Source organism: Venturia canescens, chromosome 1, assembly GCF_019457755.1.
Source record: "Venturia canescens isolate UGA chromosome 1, ASM1945775v1, whole genome shotgun sequence".
Lineage (NCBI taxonomy): Eukaryota > Metazoa > Arthropoda > Insecta > Hymenoptera > Ichneumonidae > Venturia > Venturia canescens.
In genome coordinates this window covers 19,046,363-19,068,950 of record NC_057421.1, presented here as the reverse complement: position 1 = coordinate 19,068,950, position 22,588 = coordinate 19,046,363, and the positions used below count along the sequence as shown (strand labels likewise).

The following is a 22,588-nucleotide window of genomic DNA, read 5'->3' as shown; positions in this document are numbered from 1 at the left end:
GAATAGGTCGAATGCCGGATGAAATTATTGCTTCCAATAAGGTGAAGCTGAACGGGAGGGTAAGTTCCGGCGTGTCGTGAATAGTTGCATTGTGCGGCCCGCGTGCAAATTGGATCTAACGAAGTGTTGGCACGCAAACACTCTTATTCTTCCTCCTCTTCTTCACGTTTATTCTTTTTTTTTTTTTTTTTTGATTGGGGTGGATGGATGGAGAGGATGCCTGAGTTTTTCTTGTTTTATTGACCCCCATATTTCTCGATAACAAATACGAGAAGCTCTCACAGTATTTTTTTTCTTTATTTTGTAACGATTCGGCTGGCATATGACAAATGATCACGATCACTCCTCGGTCAGTGATGCTTTGGGTCGAAATTTTAGCTTGGAGCACCTTTTCTTCGAAAGGTAAAAGATCCAGTACATCTACGAATAAATGTGACCAACTTCCAATGCGCACGTCTAGCGATGAGATGAACCGGAAATCTAATGATTGCAGTACAAAGAGGACTTTCATTGAGATGGAGAAAGAAGTTGTTTCTCCCTGTCACGTTGCCGTTCATCGTTCCTTCGGTAGCGGATACAACAAGGCCCGCATAATAATCTCGCAACCGGAAACTCCTACCAAAGATGTGTGACCCACGATCGTATTTTTCTCGTTTCACGCACCTCATCTCGATTAAAAATTGCATGCATCACATACAGATAATTTGGATAAATAAACATTGACGTTCATCAAAAATTCTCAGTAAATCGGGTTTCTTTGTGGATATAAAAAGCAGGATGAAAAATTCTTCGTCGATTTTTAATCCATTCATTCCTGAGATAATTATTTTATTATTAATTTTTCTTCCTTGTTAATAAGAAGAAAATTGTCAGCGAAGGCTATCGTATAATGTCCCTGAAAATGGATTTGGGCCTCGAGTCATTGAAAACATCATAAAATCCAAAAGAAAAACCGCCAATTCAGAAAGACGAAGTGAATTTTTCTGACGTAACGATCAGATTTTTATTGCCGAACAACAGTAATGTAGTAACGTTTCAAAAAATTTATTTCTTCGCATCTCATTGCGATCGTAGCGCCGCAGTTTCTACGACGGAAATTTCTTGAACCCGTGCGCACGAATTCTCAACTTGTGGTCAACAGATCCCTGAATTGCCGACCGTTAGACACAGAAATCTGCTCAGTTCGCTTCGCAGCAGTGGCAAAAGCAGATTTTGTGTTGCCGAGCGGTTATATTGCTCGGCGATACGTTCCATCGGTCCAAAAATTTATTTACCTACAACGGAAAATTTCAAAATCGCCTGGCAGAAATATCCTCACAGGAGCTCGAAGCATTATACTGTGGATCGTAATTCATGGTACATCACTTTCGTCGGCCTCAGTTTTCTATGACGACACTAAATATTCCGAACGATTTGCATAATGATGTCACAGCTTTGAAGAGTAAGCCTTGGTAGCCACGTTATTCTGCAGTTTTTGAATAAATATTTATCCACTGAGAATCCGGGGGTACTTTGATCCTCTAAAATCGATGTCATTCTCGATAAAAACTCCCATTTAAAAATTAGATTGGCAACAACGCCAAGTACACGTGCGATATTTATATTTTTCGTCTTAATTGCTTGAGTGACCACGAATCCGTTTATTTTTCCGAGGCCCTAAGCTAAGAGTATACTATAAAACTTTTATTAAATTACCACTTTTCGTTGAATAATTCAACACTAATTTTCTCACGGGGATTAAAAATGCTTTTTCACCGTGTTAGTTTAATTGATGAAACACGACTCCAATCGATATTCCAAAGTTATCGAACTCATTAGAAATTCTCGCAACTTACGTCTACGGAAAATGTTCATATTCATCAGGATTTTTGAAGCTCTTAGATTCTCAGACTATCGAATTAATTTTTTTTATCAATGTCGCAAAAACAAAACGTATCAATGGTCTCATCTATTGAATAAACATTACCCCAGCCCCTTAGCGTTATCCTGTCGCAAAGACGAAACATCGAAAGGACTGTGGCCAACGGAAAGCGTGTGGTGAATTGAGCGCATGAAGGAGGAAAGTGCAATATAAACGTATAAACTGAGGGCTCGGATGTTCATCTCGTGTTACAGCGAGGATTCGGTATCAGCGTTAGTTATGTACGTATCTCGTAGGCTCTAGCTGTCTCGAAAGAGATTCCACGAGGACTCACACGCCGTCGAGTCATCAACGAGAAAGGAAAGATAAAGGTACGCATACACATGTATAATTTGTAAAGGTGTTGCGTGGCGATGGTTTGCTGCGGTTCTCTGGGGGCTCTCTCGTGGTCGTGAGAGACCGAAGTGCAAATAAATTTTGCGTTTGCATTCGGGGAAGGGATGAAGAAGGCGTCGAGAGTTACGCAACTCAGCACACCAGACTTTGTTAATCTCACGGGTGCTCGAGCACGCACACAATTCTCTCGCTCTTACCAACACTCTGCACTTCCTATACATACGTTTAAACTGTGTAAACACTTACACAATACGAGTTATGTAGGTTTCTGCTAGCACAACACGCTTTGCTCTGAGAAGAGTCCGTTGAGTTTGGGAGTTTCAGCTCGAGCCTTCGCGATTAAATGTTCAATATGAGAGAAGATCTAGAAACATCTTAGAATCTGTGCGCGTGAAATGACTTCAAAGTTCTTGATTTGTCGGGACAAATGTGCGAGAAAAATTTACTGTCGGCTGAGATTCATTTGGCGATATACATTTCGCTTGTCGACTGCCAAACTGCGAAGTACCGGAAAGCTTCTTGATGTCCATTCGGCGAATGCATTCATATCATTGATTTATGAAGCTCGTGCTCTACATCAGTCTTTGGTACTTTGAGTTTGATCGCTTCGAAAATCGGTCTTCAAAACTTGTGCGCCACCGTGTAAAAAATCTCTCACAGTCAAATGATTCATGATTGACGAACTCCAACGAAGATCATTCGATGGAGTCATATTCTCTGTCGTCAATGCTGATCCATACGTCTGTACAACGTGGACATGGTGACGCCTTAAAGTGAATGGAACCGAAGTTGACAGAATTGGAAAAATCCTTAGACCAGACTCGACTTCAGTTCCGTTCACGTCTACGCTCATAAAATCTTGATTCGCTATGAATAAATTTATAAACATCGATGCCCTCGATATCAACAAGCCTCCGTGTGCTGTTAAATCAATATCGTCCATAGTAAAGCTTCGCTTCGTAAAGATCCATTGTGTTTCATGTCCGATAAATTTAGCAAAACTCCAAACCTCAAAAGACCGTTTCCGAACGCATTGACGATTCGACCGAATGAAGATTTGAGAATATAATAACCACACAAGAGATGCAAATGTATGCACAATGCGATTCGAATGCCATACAGTGTGGAATACATCGTAGTGTAGCGAAGCGCGAATAGAGACTCGGTAACTTGCGGGAGAGAGGTCAGCGACCAGTAGCAACAGTGCGAGTATTATCTATATGCATAGAATGTATATATAGGCAGACAGATCTACAGAGATCTGTACATATACATGAAAATACATAGGTATGGAGGGACTATAGGTATAGAAACGTGGAGCAGCGACGGGAGCGTTATCCGTTCCGCGTTGCCAGGTTATCGATCTGCAGAGCCGCCTTGACCGACCTCCGCGGGCGAACGTACCAAGTCCAAGTGCAAGGGCTCTTTTGCTATAACCCCGCGATGAACCTTCGAATTCGCGTCGACCAGAGTTCGCGAACTCCCAATTTCTGGATTACTTCGTTATTGATTGAACCAATTTTTCCACTTCATCGACACGATTCGTATTCGTCTTCCCGATCATTTTTTCGAAGCATCATCTTCGTATTATTGGATCATGGAATATATGAAGATTGGCTGTCGTTCTTGGAGGATTCTCGACATATTCGATGTGCCAGCGATGATATTGAGGGTAAATCGGAGAAATTCTTTTAGATGAACGTTTTTTGTTAACAACTAGATCAGTGGGATGAATTTTGCTCATTTTTTAAGGATTAAAATGCCTCGTCGATTGGCTGAATCAGTTATTCGTAAAGGTCGTGAGAGTTTTGACGAATGTTTAATCTCTGTAAGGTTCTAAGGTATTTTCTACGTGGGTAAAAATATTGTTTTTTCTAATAAACGACGCTAGGATAACATTAAGCGGAAACTTTATGTGGTACATTGCTTAGTGAAGCCCTCCCACTCGTAATAAGCGATTGCACAAGATGCATTTCTCGTGAGAAATCGGTTTCCGTATGTCACTGCGAAATGACCGGAAGCTGGCTCCGGCGAGCGAGAACTGCAGATCGATATAAGTACGTGGGTGTTAGAAACGGTTCAGTAACTGTGGAGCAATAAAATATACGGATTGAGGTTTGCTGTGAGATCGTAAGGGAACGAGCAAAGTTTCAATCACGATCGTTTCGGTCACGTCTACTGTCGAGAATCACCGTTTTCCTGTTCTGACTGTATTGTTCAACGAAAACGTTTGTCGCGAGACCCAGAGAACATGGATCTGAGCAAGTAAGTAAATGTGCATGAGTATCGTTCGGGGTAAGCCACGAAAAAATAATGGAACTCCGTGAAACAGTCAATCCATATGAAAATTATATACTACGCGATGCTTATATATCTTATTCGCATCCGTTGAAGTTGGCTCAAGCGTTATTATTCGATGACTCGCGCTGCCGCAATAATCTCCAATTAGTTTCATATCGACAGGGAATATGCACAGGAATTCTCACTCCTCCGTGTGCGTTACCGACGTTTAAGGGCTTATACACAGTTGTGATGGACGGAAAGATCGAAATTTTTTTATTAGATATTCTTGAAGGACAATATCTGAAGAATATTCTCACCAAATTTCATAAATATCGGAGCATTAGATTCGTAGCCATGGGTATTTCAACCGATCGCCTGATGCACGTGCTTGTCTAAAAGCTGAATCTTTGAACGCGATTATCTCAGAATCGCCTTTTTTACATACCTTTGCGGAGGAAAATTTAGCACCTCGAAATTCTTTATTAAAACTGTCGCCATTTTATTTCAAATCAAAATTATTATAAATCCCTCGTCCAGGCCCAAACTATTGTTATAATAAATAACTGGTATAAATTTGGTATAGATCGGATTAATAGTTTTTCAATTATCATGTCCACCTGATACTCAAAAAAAGGTGCTACTGGAATACAGCTAAAGTTTCGTCATTTTGAGAAATTTTTCGACGAAAAGAATTGTACAAGTACATGAGCATATGTACTAATAAATGTCGTCGTTCACAGTTATTCAATAAACATTTATTTTGTTGTCGAAAAAAAATCAAGAAAATCACGTTTTTTCGCCCGCAGGTCTATGTAAAGCCTTAAATCTCTAATAGCTAGTACCGAATTTTTCTAAAGCCGAATTAACGTCGCAACGAAGTGACGAAAAAAACAGCCAAAGCTAATGTGACCACGAATTTTGGGTGGAAAATACATTGGCTTTCATAATATTTTTCATATAGTAAATATTCGCGACGAAAAATCGGCCAAGTTCATTGGGACCGGAAGGACCGATATATCGCTATATAAACGTACAAGTATATATACGGATCTGTGCATGCACATTTATACGCGTGTGTTAAGTACCAAGCACTCGCCGCTTGTGCCACAAACGCGTCCACTCCACATGTGTGTATGGTTACTGTGATTGCTCTCGATATACTAATGCATTAGAAGAGCAACCATCATAGGTGCTTTCATAGGAATGCGCATTCGTCCGAACCCCGTACATTTTGCCACTCCTTTGTCGTTACCAATTTGCCGATTGCATATAACTACGCGGAAAACCTTTTTTTCTTTTTTATCCTACTACCTGCGTAAATACTTTCACTGGCATTGCAAAATTTAATAGCGCGCCCACAAGCTCCGCGATTCATACGCCGTTATGAATTGGCTTCGGACAGATACTCGATAAGCGTAAAATTATTGCATTTTTTTTCAAAATATTGCAATTTTGTTGCTGAGGTTATTTACATTGATTTTTTATGATCCACGGGCTTTTCTGTACATTGAATCTCCGATTTTTCATTTTTTCTGTGTGTCTTTGAGTGTTTTGAGACTCTTTAATGTTCCAATGATTCGTTAAATTCACCGGATCGATGTCTTCATGGAAACTGCTTGGCGAGTTTGAAGAAAACGAGATTTAGAATGAAGAATTTCTCGAAAATAGATTGAAGTCGAAAACAATCTAAGAGCGGCCCGTTTGAACTCGGATCGTGTGACACGAGCGCAGATTTTATTTATACCGCGTGCGCGCAACAATTGACACCAATTGGTGGACGAAAGGCGAGCGCAAGATTGACTGTACACATGCATTTAACGTGCCTACGAATGCACGTTTAAATGTACTCAAAATTGTCAGTGTGCTTCATATTTTGATTGATGGAATTTCCAACGGAACGCTCTCGTCTCCCACTCACAATCGTAACTTGCACGAACGTCTGTTAAATTACTTCTGAGCGTTTCGTGCGAGACTTTAACGATTCTCATAATGTGTTTGAAAATGATTCGACTCAACATTTTATGAGCTTTGAAATTGAAAGAACATCCGAGATGCAAAAAACGGAGATAAACACGTGGCAAATTCCATCGAACAAACCACTCCGTAATTCAATTAATTTCTCTCCACACATGCGTATGTTTTTACAATATTATTTTATCCTTTGCCGAGCAAATTCTGTTACGAAGTTAAAAATCGACGAGTTAATTGGATCAAGGAACTTTCACGCTAGGACAGCTCAATATTTTAGGCTCGCAGCAGCGAGGTTAATTGTTTTGCCTTCCCGCTCAACGAGGTCCGCAGATTTTTCGATCACCGCAATAGAAGACGCAGAAAAAATGTCTGGAAACTCGGTCGACTTACCACTGTGAGACTGTCGAGCTCACCAAGCCACTCGTTAAGAAGCTGCTCGGGATCCGTTTCGTTGTCGCTGTCATCAGCCCCGTCATCCTCGAATCTCTTCATTTTTACGCTCTTTCGTGTTCCTCCACTTCTTCGAGAAACTTCACGCACACATTGACAATGTCGTTAATCGAAAGCTACTGCTCATTCGTTCACGCCCGTTCACGACTCGAGGTTCTGTTACCTCTCGACACCAGCCTGAAAAATAAAAGCGAATAATAATGTTGAAAGAGTTTTCAACGGTGCATTTTTTTTTTTAAAGTTCGATTGCAAGGGAACATTTTTCTAATCGATTGATATGAACCCTTCGGAAAGTCACGTCAAGGAATTACAATTTTCTGCAAATAAAACCGAGTTTTTTCGTTTCCATTACAAAGTCGTTGTTTTTTTTTTTTTTTTTTTTTTTTTAATGGCTCCACTCCTTAATAAATACAGAACATTAAGCCCTGGGAATTGCAATAAACACGAGCCAAAAATCCATTCGAATAAACTTTCGTAATAACGAGTAATATTAGAATTTAGAACAAATAACGAAGGCATGCGAGAGAGCACTCGTGACACGAAGCTAGAAAATGGGTGTCGAGTGGTTCGCCACTCAAACTCGACATGACTGCGGAAAAGGACATCCTCGTCGGTCGAGCACGAAAAAAAATTCGAATCAAAATCCATTTGGCACTCGTACTCGAAATGAATAACGAATTGAAAAAAATTCATATTTAATGGTGTACCCAACACTGTGACGTTTTTTCCTTCGAGCAGCATCGGGACTGCGCTCAAAGTCTAAATTTCCTCATGACAAAAACTCTCAAAATAAAAATATCTCAACGCAAACGACACGAAGGTGATATGCGAGAAAGAGGAAAGTCAAGTTCGCGTTAATGAACCTGCGCCCGAGTCCGGGCGATTCGCGCCCTAGCGAATAATTGAAGTCATGCAACGATGGACAAACTCCATTTCCGAGAGCTACAAAATAGACGTACGCATCGTCGGCACTCGCGCGTATATGACCAAGTGTAAACAGGGATGGGATCGTGGGCTGCATTAGTGGGAAGGTCTTTAAGTGCAGGCACGAGCGATGCATGAAGTAACCAAGTACTCCACATCGCGAGCAGGAGGATGTGGTTGTAGGAACGAATGAGCACGGAACCTGTCGACCCAGGTGAGTCTGGTGTCGAGTGGCAGCTCGGCGAAGAGGAGGGAAGGCACCCCTTGACGAGACACCGCATCAGGTGAGTCTGGCATGTCGAACGCGAGAGAAGAATGCTCATAGATATTTCACGATGCATGTGTATGCATGTAAACACATAAACACGAGGATCTCGAACGAGCGAGTTTCCTTCTCTCCTCGTTCGTACGATTGCTGGATGCGCCACAAACTACTCTTACGCTTAATGACTCCAACTACTTGGCTTACGCCAACACGAAGGTGTGTACAGTTCCTCGAATTTATGCCACGCAAGATCGATTTGTGTAGTGAGGGAGGAAAAGTGCATCGTGCATTTTTATAAAAAAGATATATTTTTCTCCTCATTCGAGAAGGTGGAAAGACGTTCGTCCAAATTTGAGTGAAACCATGGGCCTTCGGAAATTTTAGGATTGTTTTCAAAGAAAAAATCTCCGCAGTTTTCATCCTGCAATTTATGGGTGAAACAGTTCCAATTGGAAATTCAATAACGTTGGAGTAATCCCATCGAAACCCAGAGTCAGATCAATCCTCGAAATTTTATCAATGGAAAAAAGCAAAAAACTGAATCCGATGGTATCGGACCGTCCCTTAAGGGAGTGGAGTTAGATATTGAGGGAGGTCTCGACGAATTTATCCGATATCTTCGGAAAGGAAATCAGACGCAGAGGGTGGAAGGAAACGGAAATTACGGTTAAATGCGGAGAGGAAATTGATCGGGGTATCTTTATCCAACTTTCTTCGGTAAGTTATCAAGCTTTTGATCACTTATTAGAAGCTTTGGAAAACGCCTGGAACGAGGGATCACAAACGATTGCTGACGAAACTTACTTACGGTGTGCTAACCTGCAATCAATGCCTAATTCAAAATAACCAATTTTAGAATAGTTTATTAATTGAAAAAAAATTCTCAGCTACCAATAAACATACAAATTCGTGGCATAGGCAAATACTATTTTCGCTGATTTTCAACTTTCCTGTGATTCATTTCCAGCTTATACTCGGTCGATGAGAACTGAGAGTTGATGCTTGGAAGCCTCCAAAAACGAGTGATTTATTCATATGTCGTATCGCAGACGCAACGAGTAATATTATCTTGACACACGCGCGCACATGCGCACATACACACGCACACATAAACTTGCTGTTGGTTAATTTATAGCGACGACACGGTTTTGTCCCGGAGCAAAATTGCTTTCGTCGCGCAAGGACACGAGCTCTAACAAACTTGCCGACTCAAGAGCTCGCCGCGTGATCTCTAGGAAAATTTGTCAGTGTTGTTTGCTGCAGTTTTGCGTGTATTTTCAAGCTCACAATAGTTATAATGAGCTCGAACCAACGGGAAATAATTGTTTTAATTGCTGTCATTTTGAAACGTGTAAGTGTCCCTGAAATGCATTTTTTTAAATGAACCGTTGTACATTATATTATTCGCCATTCGTACAGACTTTAGAGAACACTTTACCGAATGAAAAACTCGAAATCGAATGCGTTCGAGCGTTACCAGATGACTCGAAACGTAAGTCAACAAAATATTCTTACACAGATATTTGCAGCAAAAAAACAATACAATGAAATAAAAAATACGTTAGATCCGGCACGAACGGCGCTAACGCTGTAAAAGCTCTGCGCTCCAAATGGGAGATCGTCGTTGGTCGAAGTTTAGTAAAATAGCTCATGAATACACGTTCTATACGGACTACGCCGTAAATACGTAGGACGGCTTTGGATCTTTCTTCTCGATACGTAAGTATCTTGAAAAGTTTTCGGCGGGTAGAAAGTTGGGTCCTCCTTTGCCCCTTCCACTTTGACGTGGATATTTATATACGACGCGTGTATAGGCGAGGCGGAAGGTTCTTCTGGAACAAGGAAGTAACTCGTGTGGGTGATTGGCCCGCATTTCACACTGTACCGGATTACAAAACACATCGCATTGATGTTGATGTTTTTAACATGTCCTCGAAAAAACTTTGGAGAGAACGAGAACCAACTTCGAGGAGTGGAGACGATAAAGTGGATACTTCTGTACTCGAATTCAGTGGGTGGCTTCCACAAAGTACCTCGAATGCTATATCGATATCTACAATTTTCCCGTAAATTATCATCGAGTAAGTTTTTCACACGGAGAGAATTAAACAGTAATATTTAGCGTTAAATTCGTTTTAAAATTTACCGTGATATATTTGAGTGCAGGGACACGTTAACGAAAAGTATTCATTGCTATGTAACGCACTGTTAAATTTTCAAGATTTTGCCGCATTTTCAGTTTTATAACTGAAATGAATATGAATGTAAAAAAAATATTGCAAATAGGACGTCAACATTTATTAAATACTTCGGTAAAAGTTCCTACTTTTACCGAAAAGATCCATTAAAATTTAGAACTTTAGATTTGCTTGCAGGAGTGAGTCGAGCTAAAACGTGCTCAACGGATGCGACCATTCCCTGAGAAAAAAGTCATTGGAACAAGGAAAAAATGAAAAAAATGAAAGATATGACGATCGCAAGGTTAAACATGATCGAACGAATAAAATAGTTTTAGATCGAACTGCAGAGATTCATTATCTCCCAAAACATTGCAGTTAAAGAAAACTCTTCCGCAATAACATCAATTGCTATTGAATATCAACAATTTTTTTCTCAGTATTGAGTGCACACTCAGTTCATGTTTCTTTCAATTTTCCAGCAGATATAAAAGTTTCGATGGTCGGTAAAAATGTTGGAAAGTATAAAAATCGTTATACACAAGCGCAAGAACGAAAGGTTCGGTAAAATTATACGAGAATGCGATCATCCTTACGTTAAGGAATAAGAATCGAGGGAAAAGCGAAGGCGGTCAGACAAATTCTGACGCACTTCGTGCTGGCGTCTTTGATACTATTAGTCATCGTCTAAATCAGAATTTTCTCACTCGGCAGATCTTTTCACCTCAATAACGCAGGAAAAATCAAATAAACAAAAACAGGATTGTTTTTGTTGTCTATAGCTCAGTGAATGTCGAAGATTTTGCAGTAGTAATCATCCAGCGTTTTTTTTCATCATTCAATAGAATCATAAATTGAAAAGATTTAAAAAATTGAGAAATCTATCGTAACCACTTGTATGAATTCATTGAGTTTTCCATATTACTCTTGAGCTGATATAGAAGTTTGAATCCATCGGAGATGAAGAACCGATATGAATCATCTCTACTGCATTGAGGACAAGATTTGCAGTTGTGATTTTCTTATCAAGTACAGCAAAAGTTTTTCTCATTTTACATATTCTTTCGACCGGTCTTTCCGGTCCAGGGGAGTCACCATTTTTTTCAAATTCCAGGCTCGATACGAAACGCGCCGTGCAAAAACTCGTTTTCCAGCATTTCTTTCAAGAACTGTCATTTTCATTGCCACCTTAAGAGCATCCTCGTCACGGACACGCGTCCATCGTGTTATATTTTATTACACGGTTTGGATTACCCGTAGACTCAAGTGTACAGTTCAGAGCATTCGGTGTCCCTTTTATAACGGCCGTGTACTATTCTCTCGGCCCCTTTATCGCTATTCAACGTTGTTTCGTCCATTCTCGCAGGTTTACAACGTCGTTCATGCAGCCGGCACGCGATAAGAACATTTGTAACTGACGTTGCACCGCTTTCGCGTAATTCGTTTTGTATAATGCCTGCTGTATAAATCTTTCTACATTTTACATTTTGATATGGCCAAAGGTCTAATTAAAAATACAAATTTCCGAATATATCACCATGGGAAATCATCGCGGATAACGAACTTTCAATTACGAGGGTTTCAATTACGAAAATCATGTGTGAAAATTCAACTGGATCTCCCAATTTGTCTGGCCCAATTTTCAGGGATTAAGATGCTTACAATTGGTTGGAAAATGGAAACAGAAAATGTTTAATTTGATTAATCGTCGAAATGAACTTGGCATGCTCCGATATAATCATGCGCATATTTCTCAACCTGATATACTATCTTCGCTGTGCAACCTATGTGATTGAAAACTGCAATCCATGCAGGCCAAATTATACTTGTGACTGAGGATGTATAAATTTTTTATTTGTGTATTTCAAATTTATATATCTAACATCATAGCAATGCAGCCACAGTCTTCGCGCTCTATATGCACATATTAAATATATTATTTGAATTCCTTCCTCAATCATAAACAATGATGATTCTCGATGCAAATATATGTCCGATCGACCTCGGGCATCCGCCATCGACGCCAATAAAATTGCTAACGCGATGCGCAAGTTACTCGCAGCTCCGTAGCTCAAATCGTATCTTGATTTGTAATTATCCTGACGCAATTTTCTCTCCCTCTTTTTCCATCTGTCTCCAACTCGGTCTCCAACTTATCGTCCGTTCCTCTCATTTTCCTGGCTCCACGCGTCCGTCTTCGCGAGACGTGACAGACCGTTGGACCCCGGAGATATTTTGCCGCGCTTCGTAACGATTCTTCCATTTTTCTTGTGTCATTAAGCAACTCGCATGCTTTCGTATCGACGAATTTATATGCGTTGATACCGTCCTCGTATTCTTCTCCTCGTCCAAAGAGGATCGAATCTAATAACAGGAATCTCCAATGATACAAAAATTGGAGTTCCATGAACAAGGCAAAATTCTGTTTTCGTTTTGTTTTCATTGCGATTCTGAGGAATGACTTTGTACGCGATTTGCTTCGAACAAGTGCGCAAGACCAGATACAGTTAAGACAGAGAGCGAGAGAACAAGAGTGAGCGAAACATGCGCCGCGAGTTTCGCGAACAATCGTGCGATATGCGCAATAGAGAGTTTACGAGAGGAGCGCGAGAGTTCCGAGCCGAAAGACAGAGATTCCCCTCGAAGGCGAGACGAATCGGTTTAGCGGTATAAAACCAAGAGGGACAGAAGGAGAAAAAGACAGTGTGAGAAAGAAAAAGAGCGAGAGAGATGCGAGACAGACGGAAGAGGTTCAACGAGAGACGTTCTCAACTAACCAGCACGAGCGATGAACTCATGAAGATATCGACGAAACGCGATCGTACAGAAGAAAAAACCATCTTCACAATACCAGCATGAAACTTTGATCATTCCGATGATGGCTTCTTCCTCCGTGACCCGCTCATTTATGTGACGAAATCGTATCGAATGTGATATAGTTGTTTTATCATCGTGCTTCCGGCATTTCGATAAAAAATATCGAGACCGAGTCGCTCAATTTCAGCTAATTTCATACACTCAATTCCATCGAATCTTCCATCCCACTCACAATTTATCAATGAATTTAAAAAATTGATGAAATTTGTTCTCTAATTAAGCATTCGCATGGTTGCGGAAAAATGTCTTTTATCAACTCGTTCGATGAGAACGTGGAACGGATCGCGATTCTGTGAATTCCTCCGGATAATGTTGTTCGCATTCTGAGCCAATCAATTTGAGACCGACAATGAGGTTTGATTCTTTCGAGTAGCTTTTCGTAATGTTAACGAGAAAAAAAATAATTTGAATCTTCCACTTTGGGAGTCGAGAAGAAAAATATTTTCACTGCCTCCTCTTTGGGACTCTAGAACAAAAATATTTTCGCTGCTGCGTTTTCGTTGTTAGAACAAAGAAGAGCATAGACTGGAATATCGATTTGCTAGATTAATAATGCAACGAGCTCAACAACACTGTCAGGTAAGAGAAGCGAGGGGTCCCCGCTTCTCCCTTTTCGTCTCTTTCTCTTCCTCCGGCTGTCGTACAGTGTGCAGCGCAGGTCTACGAGCTTGGTGACATTAATACGAGGGAAGTAAGTCGCGGTTATGTAACACTCGACGCCAAAGGACCATTTTTATAAATTGTACGACGGATCGAGAACATTATTTTTCAACTTAAAAGCATGCGACTCCGGAAAATTCTGATTGGCAAGCATTTCTTAAAGTACGATATAAATAATCTTACACCTATAAAAATTGTGTATTTAGCGTCGCGGCAAATGAGCTGCGAAAATATCGCAGCGCATTGAAACTGTCCCTTTAATTATTCGCTCCATGCTTCATCAGTCGAAATATACTCGAAACGTAAAACCGGAAAACGCGAATCGAAACTCCCCGCAGCATTCTGAGGAGCGAGTGATAATAAAATGCCATGGGAAATCTAATGAGAAATCTAGACCCCTTAAATTTATATCTCATAAGCGTGCATTTACCGCGAACGAGTGAATATAGCGTGTGTTTAACGGACAGAAGAGATTGCTACCGTGCAACACATCGTGTTACACGCAGAGAGACTCGCGCAAGTCTCCTGTTACCGTGAATAGGCTCATGTAATATCAAATGACGCGGCAGCGTCTTGATACCGAGTAATTAAATAAAAATAACGTTCTTTCCACCGTTTTTAATACTAGCTCATATACGATGTCTATTACACCGTGATATAATTCTTAATGTGTAAACACTGTCATTGTGAATAATGGACAGCTCATTTAGTTTGATGTTTCATCAAAAATATTGCATCTGTACAGGAATAATTTCGTACGTTATACGAACGTACGAAGTTTTCGCAGTGTTTGAATAAAAATGTCACAACGTTAACGACGATGCATAGAATCGGTCATAACTGAAATGCTTTAGTAATAATGAGTATCGAAATTCGTTGCAAATAGTTGAAGAATGTGGCATTTACCGACAGCGATGAGTGCGCGGTCGGTGCACGGCTCCAGCGACCTCCCAGTTAAGGTATGCAGCCTCGGGCAAGGTCAATACTGAGATGGGGGACCGCCTAGCCATGCACTAGCTCGTGCATCATTTTTCTGAACTTTCGACAGTCGTAACCAGCTAAAAACTCAGTTGAAATACAGCCTGTGTCGACCAGGTTTTCCGGAGCTTCAACACGAGGGAGTAGGTGAGGCAAAACGTAGAAACAAAAGTGTCAGGAAGGGCTCGTAAAAATCTGAAAGGGTGTAATTAGAAACAGTAAAAAAATGAATCATTCGCGCTTATTATGCATGTAACGATGCCACGTAAATAATCCTTGCGAAACAATCGAATCGAGTGTTCCATGGTAAAATTATCGATACGAAAACAGGGGCGGACCGCACGCCAAGAAATACAAGTTGTCGTGCTGCATATTAACCGATTGTTTTGAAACATCCCTCTCATAAAATTCACGAGTTACACCGAACGCTTTACGCGTACGCATGTAAATTCAGCTGCGTTTACTGCACCCCACGGCTGCATTGTAAATACTAAAAGCTCGCGTGCGAGCGTGTACTATATGCAGAAATTCGACGGGGGAAAGGGTAAAGAAAAATTGTCGTACAGTAAGCGTATAACGGAATTCGAAGCGGGCTGCTCCACCGTGACATTATCGTTACTCTGTTTTTTTTTGCAGCGAAGCTTTTAGCAATGTAAATAACGTGGAATGAATTAACTTAACAAAAATATCAAACAATCGATATCGCACTAAATTGCCTTCATTTTCAACTACTAGCTTCGTGCTCGGTGTGTTTACCAGCTTGGAAAACTCTGATGAATCACTGATCCACTCAAACTTCCCTTGAAATCGGATTCAATGCGAGATTCTCCACGTGTTCGCACGTCACCAAATGGCGTTGTCTATTGGAGCTGGAAATAAATTCTGAATCCTTAAAGTCACAACCTATTTTGTTGCATTCCGATGCACGACCTTTCCAAATCTACGGTGTCGTGGCCATAAAAGTGGTTTTACAGTGATTAATATCGGCTGCATGGTCACCATATAAATTCTTCGATCTTGAGCATGCACTGAAACGATTGATACACGAGAAATGAAATTCCATAGAAAATATGTTTAAGAAAAAAGTATTTGAGCAGAGAAGGATTCGGAAGATCGTCAAAAACCTCGCTCTTTCGACACTCGTCCGGGGTCGAAATCGAGCTCACTCACCAACTCTTGGGTTAGATGATGGAGGTTCATGAAATACAGAAAAACCAAATAGAAACATCATCCGAATACGAAAAACGGTGAGCACGTCAATATCTGCTTTCTTGTTTCGCTGCTTTCATGTATTTTCAAGCACGTGTGTAGGAGGTTAGACTGCTCTCTATTCTCATGAATATTTCATTTGCGTTTGAGATCGGATATATTAAAGTCACAAATATATGTATATATATATTTGTGATATGTATATATCACAGACGATCCAGTGGGTAAACTCGGATATTCGAAGAGATTAAATGCTCCGTTGCAGCGAGGAATACAATATTTGTGTATACATATATTTGTGTATTTCTCGTCTGAAATATACTGGCTCTGCATCCTATATTCAACCGATATCGATAACAGATTCATGATTTAATCCTAATACGCCATTTCTCCTGGTTACGCTAACATATTTCCCCTATGTCTGTGGTTACATTAACTTCCATAGAATGTATTACTTTTCCTACAAAATTAAAGTAGCTCGTGTGGTAAACAATTTTCTTAAGAAAATCTTTATATTCACACAGAATTTCAACGAGTAGTCGTCTTACACGCATATCAAATTCTGGAGGGTTCGTCTTATTGGTTATTGAGATAAACGTGTTTAAGGAGTTTCGGTACAGGCGATACAATGTTGCCATGCTAAACCATGCTAAAAACATAAAAAATTTCAAAAAGTTTAGAATTTTATAAAATTTGGTGAACATATTCTTTAGTGCCAAATTTGACAATACAAATTTTTTAAGATTTTTCTTCTACACAGTTATCGAGTAATTGATCACTAAAGTTTACGTGTATAAGCATAGCGTTTCCATATATATAGGTATACATTCCGGGCATAAGAAATCTGCTTTAATGCGTAATTACTCGATAACTAAGTAGAAGAAAATTTTGAAAAAATTTGTGTCTTCGCACTTGATGTTGAAGAACATTATCACCAAATTTGATCAATTTCTTAATATTTTGACTTTTGTACCGAAACTCCTTAAATGCGAAGAAAAATACACAGAGTCATTAGGACTGTGAGTAAAAAATCGTTTATCTTTCCATATAACGAATGAGAAGGCTTCTTACGAAGCTTATGAAAAAGTACACAGTAACAATGAAGTATGTAATGAAGGTGTGGGAAAAAATTCGAGACGACTGTCTTACTAGTAATAAAGATATATTACGTTAAAGATTGAACGAAACTGGTAAAATGAGCACTCGTAAGCTCACATTTGCTTATTTCGGCATTTTGTTTCTTCGTGGCTCGGACCATTCCTGTCATAGCCTTCTGTCTTTTTATTAACACTTTTTTCTTGATCCATTTCCCTTTGCGCTCCTAAAGCGATTTTCAACATGAAAAAATATAGTATTTTAGGCAGGGACGAATGAAATTTCGGGTTCAGTTAGTAATAGATTCCCGTTCAATTAATGGCTTGTAATTTCATTCGTCAAGAGATCAGTTGAAAAAATTTATTTACAATTTCGAATGTATAATTATGACATTAGTTTAGAGTGATAAGGATCTTTAATTAGGAAGTAAAAATCGATCTAATTTAAACACCTATAAATTACGATCCTACGGGCATGTTCTACCGTAAACTTTTCAGCTATTATACTTTTTAATTTTTCAATCTTCGAAAGAATTTTTCCTCAAGAAAATTATGATGCAGAGATATAAAAAAGTAGGTGATTAGAGCAAATGAACTCTCTACATTTTAGTCGCTTTCATAGGTCAAATTTTCACGAAGGTCGAAACAAAATTATTTTTTTCAATTGATATAAGTCTTATGATATAACGAGTAACTTCTTGAAAGATTTTGGAAGTTATTCGATACAAAAAAGTGTTTTCAATTAAATCCTCACGTGCCAGAATTTCGCCAAGATATAATAAAAAGTTTTCTCCTTTGGCCCGTCATTTATGAGAGCATAAAAGCATGGGATGAAAGATGCAGGCCGAATTGGGTACCATAAGTACATTCATTTATATATTTAAGTATAAACTTCCGGCAGAGGCGGCAGTGAGGGGGGGGGGGGGGGGATTGCACCCTTTGCACCCTCTTTCGCGTTGCTCTCTACATTTTCTAACCGCAGCAACGCCCCGATTCGATCGATCCTCGTCTTTTCTCGTATGCCCTTTTGTATAACTGTATATAGCTAATGATGCTGCAATAGACGTGCCTTTTCTTTTCTATCCATTCACGTCCCGGTGTATCTCCCTCCGGCGTTATCTCCCGTTCGAGAGCACCTCATTGCGTTTGCCTTATCCTATTGAAAAAAAATAAAAGGAAAAATTGGAAAAACATGCAAGAAATTTTCATTTTGTTGTTACAATTGGAAGCCATTTTTTTCTCAGGTATTTTCCTTCTTTATTAGATCACGAATCTCATCTTTTTATAAATCGTGCAAAAAAATGTGCAATTTTCCAATATTCCGCGAATAAATGATTCGAGTTTTAAAATGAAATTTTTTATTACCTCAAATACAGTTCAGAAGGGAGCTATTTGGATTTTTGGAATAGCGTTGCAATGTGTCATTGACCTCCCTTCCGCACAGCTTACGTTTCTATATATTTGTTTACGAAAGTTTTCTTGTGCAAGGCTCTCCTTTCATTGAATTTCAAAAGCCAACAACTGGAAACTCGATCACGACAGCAAAAAAATTGTTTCGTCAGCAGAATCTAGTTCTGTCGCACCTAATCAGTGAAAGTAGCAGAAATGTGAGTCCACTAAAAGGGAATTTTGGTTGCAATAAATGCTTGAATTCTGGGTTGTTGAACGGGAAAGTTGCACCAGACAAAAGCTCAGTTTCATCCGTATCTGTTGCAGAATAGTCGAACTCATAGCTGGTAAACTGCTCCACCTCAAGAATCAGATCAGAAGAGTCGGAATGGTTCAATAAAAAAACACACACACTACATACAAGGCGACTTGGACGGACGGCGGAAATGAATCGTCCTCAATCTTTTGCTCCCTTTCTTTCCTCCTCTTCTAGCCTCACACCGTTTCTCATTGATCTCACAGACTCCTCGAAACTTTGGCATTCCAATACACACATTGAGTGCATGTACCAGACTCGAGGATCGCCCTCGCCATCCGTTCGTTGGTTTGTCATTCTTTCTCCCCTCACTGGTCTAGCGTCACCTTGAGATCCAAGAAATTAAGGATGCTGGCCTATACGTGGTTGACTGGTGAGTCACGTCGGACTTTTCTCCAGCGAGCAATCACTCTCCTCTCCACCCTCCTCAGGTTGTCCTCTCTTCTGTACATCGCTGTCCCTGTTACTGCGATCATGGTGAAGACCAGCATGGGGCAAGTAAATTGTGTGTATCTTCGATTGGATTTAGCTACAGAGACAAATAATCGCGTCTATGCTAAAAGATAAATGCTGGCAAGAAGGATCAAGCGCATGGAGAATCGTCCATGTGCGATATTCCTTCGAGGCTCCAACGAGCAGCGAGAGATAAATCGTCCTGGAACTTCGTGTCTAAGCTTAGTGAGCGTTAAAAGTTGATCTCAGAGCGCAAGCTTTCTAATTTAAAAAAATCAATCACTTTTTTCTCCATCTTCCGTCAAAATTCCTGGTATTAAAGCAAGTTTTTTAAGAACATTCCTTATGAAGTGTTGGCAATAATTACTTCAATTTTGCCAGCAGAAATACGAGCACGGTAAAATCAGCCAGGAAATATATCTCCGGCGTATGAATCCTGCGAGCTTTATTTTCCAACTGTTCGGCGAGTGCTCAAATATCCCGTAGATCGAGCCTGAGTGAGAAGAAACTAGATCGCAAGGAAAGAACGAGGGAATAACGACGATGCGGGCGTTTTAACCAGCCTGAGACTCGAAACGTGAACACAGGGAGTACCCAAACGAAGACCAAACATTAGCCATGTGCAAAAGAACAAATGGTAGGGAGAGAGATGGGGAATCGAGTTGGGTACTTGGCAAAGGAGTCGCTCGATAAACCGACGTTGCCCTTGGCAATGCAAAGTAATAATGGCCTCTCTACGTACCTTTGACAGACTACCGTACTACAGTGTATTATAGTATTTATGCTGCTGTACATATTTTTATACATATGTACGCGGACATTTATACATGGAGGACGACTACTTGAAGGGAAAACACGAAGCACAGGATTTACGTGAAGGATTTGTGAGTCGTTTTATGTGAGTAAAGCCTGGTACACGGTAACGGAAATTTTCCAGTCCGTATGCATCGACACTTGAAATTCTTCAAGAGCAAACATATTTCTATCATTACCGAGTGATATTACTAGCATTAATAAAATAAGTTACGGTGACGATCGATAAAGCAAGAAAAAATGGGGGCGCAGTACTCTGGAAGATTGAAGTAAACGCAAGATTTTCAGCTCACAGTTAATGGAATGGATATCCTCAAGACGTTATACTCAGCATGACGACACCAACCGTTACAAGCCTTAAACGGAATTAATAAGGAAGAGCAAGCAAGTTTCCTGCGAAAAATGATTGGTAGACTGCTACGAAAATGCTTTGAAGTTTCAAGCTCCTCATCACATTGAAAGCAAGATGAGGAGTTGAAATCGGATCGACAAACAAATCAGAGAAGCACGAGAGAACTTTGTCATTTTCAAAGAGCAGTAACGGAGGCTCATGCAAGATAATATGAATAATTTCAATATGATCAACCGTTATAATATTTAAGTTATGAACGCAACGATTTAGAGAACTCGAAAAACAGAATATGAGAAGCAATATTCGAATTGAAAACATTGAAAATGCCAGAGGCCTTTGACATCGCTTCTTTTCACGATTCATTGAACGATTTGATTTGTAAAAATGTTGCTTTCAAGTTGTTTTAATATACTCTGCATTGGAATCATCATTGATCGATAAATTATCGCAAGAGCAATTTTGCATGGGATCTCATTTCGTGATACGCCAAAACTTTTTCGATCATCTCGTTCCATCACTTTTGATTCTGTGACCGCTAGCTTCAATCTACTTTCATCCATTTTCATTCATATCTATATGAGTTCTATGTTTTCAGTCCCGTCGAGTGGTGAATCGTCATTGCATAATCATATAATCGAATAAGCTGCAAAAAATTGCAGCTTATTCGTACCACGGTTGCATCGCACGAAAATAAAAAACGGTGGAGGATCGTAATGGGATGTACAAAGAGATCTATTAAGTTGCTATCAGACCGGAAGTCGTGAGGCACACGAAAGTCGCGACGATGAGAATAAAGTTTTTGTTCGATAATTAAAAAAAATAAATTCGATAATCAAAAAATAGCGAGAAATCAAAGGATTGTTCTGTATCGAAATTCCAGAGATCGATAAATCACTGGAAAATTGATGATACTGATGGCGCCAGTGATGAAAATGTGTTTTCTCTGTGTTAAAACGTTTGAATTAATTGACATGTCAAAACTGAGCATTGTCAGTACGCCGTTAGGCAAGAGGGGCTGCAAGCGCGTCACTCCATATTTGCAGTTGCTATCAACGATCACTTTTTACGCTTTCTTTTAAGCTAAAAGAAAAAAAGTCCTTGTGAGCACACAATGAGAATTCGATAATACTGCATTTTCGCTCTATTAATTATGTGGCGTCGAGAAGCCGCCGGAGCATCCCGATAAAATAAATACGCGCATGAACACTGACAGCTTCGAACATATTATTAGTCGAATAATTAATTGTTTGTAGAACTGAAAGAATACGAGAATGAAACTTGCACAGTGGGAAGGGGTACGCGAATACCCACGAGTTATTGACGCGTAAGCGTGATGGAGCAACATATAAGAAGCTTGCTGTTACTTTTTTTCTTATTTTTCCATCCAGTCACAAAATAAGAATCGCTCGCAAACTAAAGAACATAAATTCCAAGAGGCGCCGACTTTTCCAAGTGGAAACCGCATCTAATTGCCATTTATCCACAAAGCGAAATATGCGAGTCTGGCTGAGTCTGGCAACGCACACGATGCTCCAAATATTCGACGGACTGTTGAGCATTTTATTGCGGCGCACTTCGCGAGCCAGCTTCAGCGAGAACGATTTCACGTTAATTCAGCACATGAAAAAAAAAAAACTTTAAAACCAACGGTCGTAGACGAAATCGACGAAAATATTGCAGCGTCAAATTGATCGTTACGATTAAAGTGATAACCTAAATTAACGAAATTTCCAAACCTCTGGGATGGAGAGGAAATGATGTATTTAATTGCCACTGTTCGAAATGATTAAATGGCCACGTGATTTATTACATAGTCGACGTTTATTATCTAGTGTGAATATTGCCGGATTATAACTGATGTTTTACTAAAAACGACATTAAGAAACTAGAAATGAGTGAAAAATAGTTTGATGATGCTTTTCTTTTGCTGCTCAATTTTTTTATTCCATCAAAAAATCTTGACGAAATAAGCCTATTCACCCATTGATTTGAAAATCAATTTTTTTTGTCATTGATTTGACGGTAATGGAGAATTCACGATGAAACAATTTCACGTGTTAAATCTGATCACACATAAGGTAATCGTGTCTGATTTAATTACTTGGTTCATTAGCCAGCGA

The 22,588-nt window shown here is 39.8% G+C and overlaps 1 protein-coding gene across 1 annotated transcript in view; it reads right to left on the bottom strand.

The window, feature by feature from the left end:
• Positions 1-22,588, bottom strand: part of pico — a 156,334-nt gene that overhangs the window by 95,068 nt on the left and 38,678 nt on the right. Inside the window, exon 2 of the mRNA XM_043414760.1 lies at positions 6,902-7,138. Coding sequence (XP_043270695.1) covers positions 6,902-7,003 — 102 coding nt within the window. The 5' untranslated portion in view covers positions 7,004-7,138. The remainder of the gene's footprint in view (positions 1-6,901; positions 7,139-22,588) is intronic.